This window comes from Helianthus annuus, chromosome 1 (genome assembly GCF_002127325.2).
Source record: "Helianthus annuus cultivar XRQ/B chromosome 1, HanXRQr2.0-SUNRISE, whole genome shotgun sequence".
Taxonomy (NCBI): Eukaryota; Viridiplantae; Streptophyta; class Magnoliopsida; order Asterales; family Asteraceae; genus Helianthus; species Helianthus annuus.
Genome location: NC_035433.2, coordinates 119540583 through 119553827, shown reverse-complemented (window position 1 = coordinate 119553827; position 13245 = coordinate 119540583). Strand labels below are relative to the sequence as shown.

General features: G+C 44.6%; 1 protein-coding gene across 1 annotated transcript; it reads left to right on the top strand.

Annotated features, from left to right (window-relative positions):
- The first annotated feature begins 6001 nt into the window (after nt 1–6001).
- On the top strand, nt 6002–8395 carry LOC110929071. The gene has a single exon (XM_022172176.1). It carries the CDS (start codon nt 6002–6004, stop codon nt 8393–8395), a length of 2394 nt encoding a protein of 797 aa, XP_022027868.1.
- Nucleotides 8396–13245: the final 4850 nt, after the last annotated feature.

Sequence of the window (13245 nt, the reverse complement as noted above, 5' to 3'; positions counted from 1 at the left end):
GATTGTTATTTTGATTGCATATCATCAATTTTAATACATCTCCTTAAATCGAATCAATTCTAGTTTCATCTATGTTCGTTTCTATTCATTTTGCTTGTTTCCAAATCAATCTTTACTCGAACCAAATTCAATCTATGTTTTTCAATTTTTAGTGATTTGTTCTTAAATTGTCTAATCATGACTAAAACAATAGTCTTTTGACAAACACAATCAATATTTCCAGTGTCTAATTTATTCCTTAAATGTACGTTAATGGTGAACAATTGTATTCGTTGCAAAAAAAAAAAAAAAAAAAAAAAAGAATTTGTATGAGATTTCACAAGGGAACAGTAATCTTGCTACATATTTCACAAAGATTATGAGAATTTCGGACAAACTTAGTGATTGTATACTACTCCTGCATGTTCCAATGAATAATTTCAACTAATAATGAAGAAGAAAAAGAAGCAACGACTAATTTAGTTTCTTATGGGACTTAATTCAACATTTATAATGTAAGGGGAAATTAATGCTTAAAAATGCAACCAGTACCATCAATTTGTTAGGCGTATGCCTTATTAATTGAAAATGAGAAACAATCTTTATGTCGTTAATGCAAGAGCTAACAATAAAGAAATAGTCTCCACAACATGATGAATTAGTCCTATTATTGCAAAAGACTCATTTGTGGAGTGTTGTTGGTGACACCACTACTTTCATAAGTTATACATATTTTGCAGGTATGTTGGCCCATGATTTTTTCACAATTCAAGCCAAATGGATTATTGATACGAGAGCTAGTAATCATATGTGTTCTAATGAAACACTTTTCTTAGACCTATAGTTGCATATAAGACCCGCTTTACCTAATGGAGTTGTGCTTAGTTGCTTACAATAACCAAATTTGGTACAATTCAACTCACTTCATAACTCTCTTTTTCACATGTTCTTTTTTTTTTGCCATACTTTAAGCATAATCTACTTTATGTTCCTAGGTTTTGTAATGATATAGATGGCCTAGTCTATTTCTCTAAAGTTACCTGTATGTTACAAGCCCCCTTACTCAAATAACCTTTGGTTCTTGGTAAGCTTATACATAGATTATATGTGATGCAACCCAACACGCTTAAGTTAACGGATCATGTTCCTAATGTGGTTTCTAGTTCTCTTTGAAATGTTGTTGTTAGCAATACTACATGGCATTGTAGACTTAGACATTTACCATTGTATAAAATTAAGCATTTGAATGTGCTAGCTACCACATACTCTGATAGTGTTGATTATTGTCCAAACTATCATCAAGCTAAACAACAATGTCTTTCCTCTCCTGTTGGTACACGTATTATAACTATTTTTATATAATTGATATTGATACTTAACTAGGGACCTTATAATTTTGTAACTTATGATGGTTATAGATACTTTCTTACCATTGTGGATGATTGTAGCTAAACATGGGTTCATTTACGCTCAACTAAAGGCAATGCTTTTCTTATTCTGCAAGCAATTATGACATTGGTTGACTCAATTTAACAAGAAGGTCAAATGTACTAGATTAGATAATGTTGGCCACATGCGATAAGCAATCTGAGTACCTCCAAAGTAAAGGGACCTTACACCAAACATCTTGTGTTGGTGTTCCATAACAAAATGCGGTGGTAGAAAGGAAACATAAGCATCTTTTGGAAATTGCACGGACTTTATTGTTTTAATTGAATCTTCCTGATAATTTCTAGGGAGATTGAATTTTAACAACCACTTATTTGATCAACTAGTTTCCAACTCCTGTACTCAGAGGAAAAAACTCCTCATAAACTTCTTTTTCGTATTAGGCCTTCATATAATCATTTAAGAAGTTTTGTATGCCTTTGTTATGCCTTTACATATAGACATAGTAGACACAAATTGAAACCCATCTTAGATCCTTGTATTTTCATTGGATAGTTTGGAAGAAAGGATAAGTTATATAATCTTCAAACAAACAATATCCTGGTTTTCTGAAATGTTGTTTTCTTGGAACACAATTTCTCATCTATTAAACAAGATAGTTATACTATTTTCCCAATACTAAACAGTTTTATCAAGATTTTGATGATTTTGAATCAATTCTTTCTTCCTCCTTATCTCATAATTCACCCCATGCTTCTCATTCTCTTGATCCTACTTCTTCTTCTTCTTCGACGCACACTTCAAATGTTCCTCCTCCTCCATCTTCTTCTCAACATTTTGTTCCTAATTCTAATTTCATTGCACAAACTTCTTCTGGTTCTTCACCTTCCCATTCACCAACTCCTTAGAAGTAGGGCTGCAAATGGCACGAACTAACACAAACAAGGTCTTGTTCATGTTCATTTGTTAAGAAAATAAATCTATTCATGAACACTTACAGAACGAGATTTTCTGTTTGTGTTTGTTCATTAAGGATATGAACACATTCGTCTTCGTCCATTAATTTTAAGTAAAGAATGCAAAAGAATACAAACAAACGTTCATGAAAACGAACGTTCATGAACACTAACATACGACGGGCCAGTGGGAAAGCCCACTTTACCCGCTTGGGACGTTCCTTGCGAAGGCCCAATTTTACGAAAGCCCACAAAATAAAGTTACCTTGTCCATTAAGGCTTCTCTCCTTTTGTAAAGAGCGGGAAAACAGCTAGCAAAGGTAACAGGCCTCATTTAATGTTCGATAAGAATGGGATCTTGTCTGAAACAATGTACTTCTCCGGCTGAAGCATTAATTAAGGTGAATATCTCACCGTTGGGGGTCAGACACTTGTCTGCACCCCCCGAGAGCCCCCAAAAACCGTTAGATCACATGTGGGAGACATCTAGTGAGATAAGGACCGGCTGTTATATAAGAGCAAGCAGGAAAGAACAAAGGCAGGTATCATCTCCGAAACTATTTCATTTACTACACTCTCATTTACTCTTATCTCATTAATTCCGACCAACATTCTCTTACATTTAATACCCACATACGTATTTGTTAGATTCACACCAAAGAGGAAACCTTCCGGTGATTCTACTCATCGGGAGAAGCTCCTCTCATTTTTCCGGCAAGTTTACTTACTCTCACGCCGGAGCTTGGTCACGGATCCCCCTCCTGGGGTCCCCCGTGACGAGCCTAACGGTTTGTTCTTTTGTAGTAACGGAGATAACGGCTCTTGACGTCAACGAAGATCCATCTAACGTCATCCGGGAGTTGGGTATTCGACATTGGCGCCATCCGTGGGACATCAGCCTGTCCGGTGTTCCCACATCAAAATCCGACGTTAAGAATAGCCTATCTCACCAGCAACGACATGGCAACTCCACCCAACTCGCGTATAACTCAGACGGCACAAAATGATCTGGATAGAGTCACTGTGGAGGACATAACCCATGAAGAGAGCAACGAGAACCAGGTGGAAAACCCGGAAAGCACGGAGCACATCACTCCGGATTTTGTGGCCATGCATAGAGAGAAGTTAACAAAGTGCCTTGAAGATTTAAAGAGACAAGAAAAACTCGACAGCCTTAGGGCTAGACTCTCTTTTGACACACCCTCCAACCAAGAGGGGACAGATCTCCAAAACAAGGACAACAACGGCGACCTGTTGGAAACATTCATGACCGCCCTCAGACAAATGTCTTCAGAAGAAAGGGAAGACCTCATCACAGGGAAGAAGTCGAAGGAAAAAGGGAAGGAAAAGGATAATCAAAGTGATGAAGGCTTGGATCAACCCTATCTACCACGGGACTTAGCTGAGGTCTCAAAGTTCACACGAAGAATTGCAGAAGCACCTATGCCCCCCAAGACAAAGTTACCCCCAGGCTTTGACCGTTATGACGGAACAAGAGACCCTGAGGATCATCTGCATGCCTTCCGGGGAGCGGGACAACTAGGGCGATGGCCCATGCCAGTATGGTGTCACATGTTTGTACAAACTCTGACGGAGGGAGCCCGGCTTTGGTTTGACAGCCTCTCTCCGGGGGGAATAGATAGCTATGAAGAGTTAAGCGAGAAGTTCCTCAGGAACTTTGGTCAACAGAGAAAGGTGGTCAAAAATCCAAACGAGATCCTCCATATAAGACAGAGGGACAATGAGCGAATAGACCAGTATATCGAGAGGTTCGTCAAGGAAAGCATGAACATCAAAGACGTCCCGGAGGTCATGAAGATTAGCAGTTTCATAAACGGGTTGAAGCATGCACAGCTGTGTGAAAAACTGGGGGAGGAGTTCCCCCACTCATTTGACAACCTTATGGACAGAGTCAGAGCCTTTGTCAGAGGGAAGGATACAGTCAGCAAAGCCAAGGAGACGGATGTCATACCTCGGAGGGTCGCCCCAGCCACAAAGCTCCCTGACAAAGGTACACCTTACTCCCGAAAACCTGCTTTTGATAGGATGTTGCATGACAGAACGAGGCCCTCATACTCCTCGTATAGACCCCGAGGGAGGGGTCCCCCTCCTTACTCCGATAGCTTCACCCCCCTCACCAAGACCCCAAGTGAGATACTGGCCACCGAGAGGGTAAAGAACTCCTTCCCAAGGCCACCACCCATAAAACCTGGGCCGAAGGCACAACCAAACGAGTATTGTGATTTTCATAAAGGTTTTGGGCACAAAACCGATGACTGTATGTATCTGAAAAGAGAGATAGAGGCCGCAGTAAAAACAGGAAGGCTGGCCCACTTGGTCAAGGAAATCAAGAAGGGGGGAGGGGATCGCAAGGGAAGAGATGCAAGGGAGCCAGGGAGGGCAGATGTTGATATGATTAGGAGGAGGAACGAGTTTGATACCACCCGGAGCGTAAAGGCCAGGATCCTAGGCTCCCCAGACTGCATGAAAGCTCCCATCCTCATGCCACACCTGGAAGAAAATGAAGTGCAACGACTACCCCTAAACATCTCAGCCATAATAGCTGGCCAGAAAGTATCCCGAATACATGTGGATGGGGGGTCCGGTGTCGAGGTAATATATGAGCATTGTTTCCTTAGATTCGATAGAGATGTGAGAGATCGGCTGGAAGAGGATTCCATCCCCTTGGTGGGGTTCAACAACAGTGTATCACATCCCCTGGGAAAGATCAGGCTCCCGTTCACAGTCGGGGTAGGGGATCGGGTCCGAACGATAAACCTGACCTTCACAGTAGTCCGGGCACCCTCAAAGTACAACGCGATTTTAGGAAGACCTGGGATTGGAGACTTACAAGCACATGCATCCACCCCCCATGGAGCTCTAGTATTTCAGACACCGAAGGGCTTAGCCTGGGTTAAATCCGGTTACGAGGTAATTTCTTCTGTATCCAAAGAGGAAGCACCTGAGAAACCCCAGAAAAAGGGAGTAGAAGAATGGGTCCTTTGCGACAGGTTCCCAGAACAAACAGTTAAAGTGGGAAGCCACTTAAGTGACAAATGCAAGAGCGCCCTGAAGGAGTTGCTTCTCCACAACATAGATGTGTTTGCATTTCAACATGGAGACATGACAGGAGTCCCCAGGAGTCTAACTGAACACCGGCTCAACACTTACACGTGGGCGAAGCCGGTAAGGCAGAAAAAGCGAAGCATGGGACCCAACAAAAGAAGGGCTGCTTGTGAAGAAACCAGAAAATTGCTCAGGGCGGGAATAGTCAGGGAAGTGAAGTACCCGTCCTGGATCGCCAATCCGGTCATGGTTCAAAAGAAAGTCGGGGGATGGAGGATGTGCATCGACTTCCAGGATCTGAACAAAACGTGTCCTAAGGACTGTTATCCCCTCCCAGAAATAGACGTCCAGGTAGACTCTTTGTCTCAGTACCCCCTGAAATGCTTCCTGGATGCCTACAAGGGATACCACCAAATCCAGATGTCAATAGAAGATGAAGAAAAACTGCCTTCATCACGGACGAGGGGACGTTCTGCTATACCAAGATGCCCTTCGGTCTTAAAAATGCTGGGGCCACATATCAAAGATTCATGAACACCCTGTTCAGGGAACAACGGGGAAGGAATCTAGAGGTATACGTCGATGACATTGTTATCAAGAGCTTGACGGAGATGGCCATGATAGATGACATAGCCGAGACTCTCAATACTATGCAAGATGTGAACATGAAGTTAAACCCCGGGAAATGCTGTTTTGGAGTAGAGGAAGGGAATTTCTTGGGAGTAGTGGTCACTAAAGAAGGAATCAAAGCAAACCCGGAAAAAACTCAAGCTATGGCTGAGATGCGGTCTCCCAGGTCCCTGAGGGACATCCAACAACTAAACGGGAGACTGATAGATTTGAACCGTTTCTTATCAAAGGTAGCTGACAGGACCCTCCCCTTCATGAAAGTGTTGAAAGACTGCCTCCAGACAAACAAGTTTAAATGGACCGCAGAGGCTGAGGCTGCCTTCCAAGAAATGAAAGCTTACATCTACAAGCTCCCAACGTTGGCCACCCCAGTACCCGGGGAGTGGTTGCTCTTATATCTATCCGCCTCGAAAACGACCATAAGTGCGGTCATGATGGTAGAACGCGAAGGGAAGCAGATCCCCATATATTTCATCAGTAGAACACTTAAAGGTCCCAAAGAACGCTACATGCCTCTGGAGAAACTAGCATTGGCTCTTGTATTCGCATCCCGAAGACTCAGGAGGTACTTCCAAGGGTACAAGATCACCCTGATGACCGATCAACCCCTTCAAAGGGTACTCAGGAGGCCGGAGCTGTCGGGACGGTTGGCTAAATGGGCTGTGGAGCTGGGGGAACACTCCCAGGAGTTTAAGCCCAGGACGGCCATGAAGGGACAGATACTGGCCGACTTCTTAGCGGAGGTCCCTGAGGACGAAGGGAAGGAACTCTTAAAGTGGGAAGCCTCAGAAAAAGAAGAAAGAGAAAAGGAGGACAAGGCGGTGTGGAAGTTACTCACCGACGGGGCATCTAGTGAAGAAGGGAGTGGAGCAGGAATCACACTGATGAGTCCCGAGGGGATTGAGCTGACATACGCCATAAGGCTGGATTTCGAGAACACCAACAATACTGCAGAGTATGAGGCCCTCCTAGCAGGAATGAGGCTGGCACAAAAAATGAAAGCAAGGCACGTGGAGGCTAGCACTGATTCACAACTGGTAGTAAAGCAGTACCAAGGAGAATATGAAGCCAAAGATAGCACCATGGCTCAGTACGTGGCAAAAGTGAAAGAGATGGCCAAGGCATTTAAGACTTTCAAACTAGAGTACATCCCCCGAGGAAGAAATAGAAAATCTGATGCCCTCAGTAAGCTGGCCTCGGTGGCATTTGACCACCTCGCGAAAGAAGTTAAGGTGGAGGTCCTGACATCTCCTTCCCTTAACATGAAGGAAGTAGCTGCAGTTGAGAGTGCTCAGGAAACATGGATGACACCGATTATCAAGTTCCTCAGGGATGGAATTTTACCCGAGGGGGAATGGGCAGCCAGAAAGATAAGGGTCAAAGCCCTGCAATACGAACTGATTGATGGGGAGTTATACCGAAGATCATATCTGGGTCCATCCCTGAAGTGTGTCGATATGGAAGAAGCTGAATATGTGGTTAGGGAGATGCACGAGGGGATTTGCGGGATGCATTCGGGCCCAAGAACAATAGTAACCAAGGCGATGAATGCGGGGTTCTATTGGCCGCGAATGTATGAAACCGCATCCGAGGAGATCAAGAGGTATTGTCAAATACATGCACCAATGACCCACAAACATAAACACCCCATGGTACCAGTCTCAACGTCCTGGCCCTTCCAGAAGTGGGCCATTGATATAATCGGGCCATTCCCGGAAGGTCCAGGAGGGGTCAAATATGTGGTAGTGGCCATTGACTACTTCACTAAGTGGATCGAGGCGAAGCCCCTGGCAAAGATTACTAGGGAACAGATGAGGAGGTTCATGCTAGATAACATCATCTGCAGATATGGGGTCCCAAAGGAGCTGGTGAGTGACAACGGGGTCCAGTTTGTCGGAAGGCCTTTCAAACCATGGTGCAAGCAGATGCAGATTCAGCAAGTGTTTACATCTGTTACCCATGCCCAGAGCAACGGATTGGTAGAAAGGGCTAATCAAAGTGTCATCAAGGGAATGAAGGGAAGACTCGGAAGAAAACAGAAAGGATGGCTGGAAGAACTACCATTCGTATTGTGGGCATATAGAACCACTCCTAAGGGCTGCAATGGGGAAACTCCTTTCAGCCTAACCTACGGAACAGAAGCCGTCATCCCAGCTGAGATAGGATCCCCAACCGCCCGGATGAGGCTCCGGGAGGAGGAAAACGAAGAAGACCTCAGAGTAAACTTGAACCTTTTGGAGGAAAGACGAGAGATAGCAGCAGTCAGGGAGGCCAGATACAAGAAGCAACTGGAAAGCTATTACAACGCTAGGATGAGAAAGCTCAACCTTGTCCCTGGGGACCTAGTCCTGAGGGCAAATGAAGCCAGCCTGTAGGAGAACACCGGAAAGCTAGGCCCCAACTGGGAGGGACCCTACCGAGTCACGTGGGCAAACGGCAAAGGAACTTGCAAGTTGGAAACACTTGAAGGCAAGGAGATCCCCAGGACATGGAATCTCATGCAGCTTAGGAAATATTATGTGTAAGGGGTCCACCCCCAAGAAAAACGGCCAAGAGCCATTTTTGTAACAATTAACTATTAGTCTGGGGTCCCCCAAAGATAGACCTTTTGTAACAATCTATGATGGGAAGTGTAAACCCCTAAGGATTAAATGAAAAACGGACAGAACATGTCCTCTTTTGAAAAAACAATGGGCATTACACCTAGGCAGACGTGCCCAGGAACACCATTAAACCTAATTAACAGACAAGCACACGTGTACAAGGCATCCCAAACATGCCAAAAGCCTGGCCGTGGGGCTAATAAGGGTCTAGCTAACCCAAGGAAAACGGACAGAGCAAGTCAAAAACATAATGCCACATTATAAACCTGTCCATCGATTGGCCTCGAACAGACAATCATAGTTTAACAAACAAACAAGAAATACAACATACTCCTACAAACAAAACCACAAAAGGAAGTCTGATCTATTCATACAACGTACATACACAAAGAAAGGCCTCAGTAGCCTCGGCAAGAGTAAATAACATACGAAATAACAAATACAGCAAAACGAAAACAAAGATACCACTCCTCGCTAAACAGTCTAAAAGTCTCCAGGGAAGCACCAAACTAACCCTCGGTAGAAACCCCTGCAAAACAAACAACCACAACAAGAAACAAGCAAAAAACAAGGAAGCAATACACAGTCATAAGCTACATGATTAGAAGCTAAGGAGGCCCCCGACATAAAGGGCCCCCTCCCAAGCAGCAAAACAAAGTTCAAAAGTATCCTAGGGCAGGTAAGTTATCCATATTACAACCATATCGAAAGATGTTAAATGTCTGAAATTCACTGGGAATCACCCCCGGACAGAGATGGTGGAGACGAAGGGCCGACAGAGGAAAATAGGGCTTTTAATTCATAAATAAATATCAGGGGATGCTCCAGGATTTTCTCAAGGATGGCCGGGGTCTTACGCCCAAACTCTTCATTCAGCTTGGACAACCTCTTCTTTGCCTTGGAATTGTAAAGAGGAGTCTCCTTTCTGCCCAGGCCCTGAGCGGAGTAGGCATAGCCATCCTTTAATCCTGACTGGTAGCCAACATCCATGTATGCCCTGTACACCTCCTCCAGGCCACTCTTGAAATTCTCCGACTGAGCAACAGCAGCAAGGAAGGCCCCAAAGCTTTCAGTAATCAGCCAATGCTTCTCCTTTGCCAATCGCTGGTTGTCGTCAGAAGTTATCCCATAATCTGCATACATGGTGTTGAGTTGCTCCTGGGAAACGAAGCCAACTTCCTGTAAATGCTTCAGCTCAGCAGCCAACTCTTCTTTTTCTCCAACCAGCACCGCCATCTCCTGCTCCCAAGCCCGCTCTTTCCTCTCCAGCATAGCTCCAGCCCCCTGGACAAAAGATCAATATGTATATAAAAAAAAGGAGGGGGGGGAGAAAGGACTGTGTACCTTCTCCTCCTGCAACTTCCTCTCAGCATCAACCACCTGGCACCTAAGTCCAGCGGCAACAGACTGGGAAGCTTTAAGCTCAGCCTTAAGCCCTTCATTTGCCCTCCTCGTATCGTCAATCCTCTGCAACATACCAGCATCCCTAAAAAATCCCTCACAAAGGGACATGTTGTACTGATCCTCAAAAAGGTCGTCCCTCAGAGAAGAATTCATAAATTTATGCGAGGGAGGAACAGCATGGTTCAAAAAGTCCCTAGCAGCTTCAGGAGTCCCTATCACTGAGGAGCTAGTCACCTTCCATTTGGGGACATAAGTGAGGGGGATAGCATCAGCAAACAGAGGAGCAAGAGGGGATCGGTGAATGAGACCCTTAGGGAGAGTAGGTTTACTAGTCCCAGTAGCATGAGAAGGTAAGAGCTCAAAAGCTGAGGAAAAACGGGCTACCCCCACCTCAGAGGCCTTATCCCGAACACGTGAAGAAGAAGGGCCGGTAGGAATCTCTATGGGGTCCCGAGAACTCCCCTACAAAATAAGAAAGGGGATATCAGAGACAGGACAAGAATAGGAAAAATGGAATGAAAGAGAGACAAGACTCACCAGCAAAGGAGCACTCACTAGGCTCGAAGACTTCAGATGCTTGGATAGAGAACCTTTGATCCCAGCAGGGGGAAGATCGGAGATGGCTTTCGAAGAAGGATGAGGTTTCTGACCACTGGCACTCCGAAGTCTTTGACGAATACTACGGGGAGCAGGGGCTGGCTGAGGACTGACAGATCTTCTCTTACGAACTAACTGAATTTCCACATCTTCGTCATCACTTTGGCCAGAAGGATGAACAGGAGGAAAGTCAGGGGAACTTTCCTCCTCATCAGAAGGGTTCTCATCATCACCACCCACGACAGTAGAACCCCCGGCCTGGGCGGTCCCCCCCAGTAACCTGCACCTCCACATTCAATCCGGGATCAATCTCGTTGCCAACTACAAACTTAACATCTTTGGAATCGCCTTGAAGAAGCATCCACAAAGTCACCTCTGCACAAAGAAGAAACACCAAAGATGACTGCACAACCTTTAAGATATAGAAAAGGGGGTAACCATAAGTGACAGATCAAGAGTGAAGAAATACCCTTTTTGCCGAAAAAAGCCCTGGGACGGACCGGATAGGAGGGGCTCAATCCCCCCATGGCAAGGATCCCTTCAGAAAAAGTAAACGCCCTCGTCGGATTCTCGCACATCCGCTTCCACTGAACAGTCTCATTGGAAGATAGGGTAGGAATAACGTCTTCAATCGCAGCATCAAGATCCTTTGGCAGTGAGGATTCCGGTAGCATGGCAGCAGAGACAAAGATGAATCTGCTTTTCCAATCCTTCGGATAAGTAGAGGTGGGCATGAAACTGTAACAAGGCTTTGAGACATTGTTATGCCGTTTTGCAAAAGTAAACCAATCCCCGTCAGAAACCAGCTTATAAAACATGCAGAACAGAGGAATAGAAGGCTCCCCTGAAATGGCTACACAGGATAACTCAAAATGAACCACCCGCATAAACCCTAAAGGATGAATCTGAGAAAAGTGAACACCAAAATGACGAAGTAAAGCGACTTTGAAGGGGGAAAGAAGGTACCGAACCCCACAGGAGGAAAAAGCCAGTGTGTAAATGGGGATGCTGTCTGGTGTGCACTCCGCCGGTTCATTAGGACCCGGCAAGGAGGGAGAAAACTGTTCAGGGATTTTATACGCTTCAACGAAGGACTTCAAGTCCTTTGCCATCAGTACTGATCTTATCGATGAACGGCCGGAGCGACTCATGATCGGAGAAAGAATGATGATTAAGGGGAATCGTTATGAAGAAGAAATGGAATCGAAAATCTGAATGGAAAATCTGGAAGAGGAATAGGGTATTTAAAGAGATATAACTGACATGCAGGTAACTGTCACGTCATTTGTCTCTTCAAAATTCAAAAAAAGGGGCACGCGTTGCTAGGGGGTTAACTCCCGCTATAGGCGTTCGGCGATATGATGATTAGTGGGGACGGTTAATTATAACTGACCTGGAGTGGACCCACAGGAAAAAACTACTCTTTGAACAGTTGTGACTCAGCCCCGGATCATGAGCCCCAGGTCTCAGAACCAGGGACTAAAGATGACTTGACGACGGGCCAGTGGGAAAGCCCATTTTACCCGCTTGGGACGTTCCTTGCGAAGGCCCAATTATACGAAAGCCCACAAAATAAAGTTACCTTGTCCATTAAGGCTTCTCTCCTTTTGTAAAGAGCGGGAAAACAGCTAGCAAAGGTAACAGGCCTCATTTAATGTTCGATAAGAATGGGATCTCGTCCGAAACAATGTACTTCTCCGGCTGAAGCATTAATTAAGGTGAATATCTCACCGTTGGGGGTCAGACACGTGTCTGCACCCCCCGAGAGCCCCCAAAAACCGTTAGATCACATGTGGGAGACATCTAGTGAGATAAGGACTGACTGTTATATAAGAGCAAGAAGGAAAGAACAAAGGCAGGTATCATCTCCGGAACTATTTCATTTACTACACTCTCCTTTACTCTCCTCTCATTAATTCCGACCAACATTCTCTTACATTTAATACCCACATACGTATTTGTTAGATTCACACCAAAGAGGAAACCTTCCGGTGATTCTACTCATCGGGAGAAGCTCCTCTCATTTTTTCGGCAAGTTTATTTACTCTCACGCTGGAGCTTGGTCACGGATCCCCCTCCTGGGGTCCCCCGTGACGAGGCTAACGGTTTGTTCTTTTGTAGTAACGGAGATAAAGGCTCTTAACGTCAACGAAGATCCATCTAACGTCATCCGGGAGTTGGGTATTCGACACTAACGAATAGAAACAAGCGGTCGTGAATAGAGAAGACGATGCCAACGGTGGTCTAGAAACGGAGTTGAATTAGACGATGTAAGTCGCGATGAGAAATTTCCATGGCTGCAATTTGTGAAGGTTGTGAACCGGAAATTGTTATTTAAATAAAATTTAAAAAATAAAAACGGTAATAAACTATTGAACACAAACAAACATACTCGAATATAAACGAACACGTTAAAGAATGTTTATGAACATAAATGCACAAACGTGACATCTATTCATGTTCGTTCAATTAACTAAATGAACAAATTTCTTGTTGGTGTTCGTTCAATTAGTAAACGAATGAACTCAAACGAACTCCCCGCTAAACAATTAACGTGCGGTTCATTTGCATCCATAGTCAGAAGATCTATCAGAACTTTAGTTTCCCCTTCTTATCTGCAA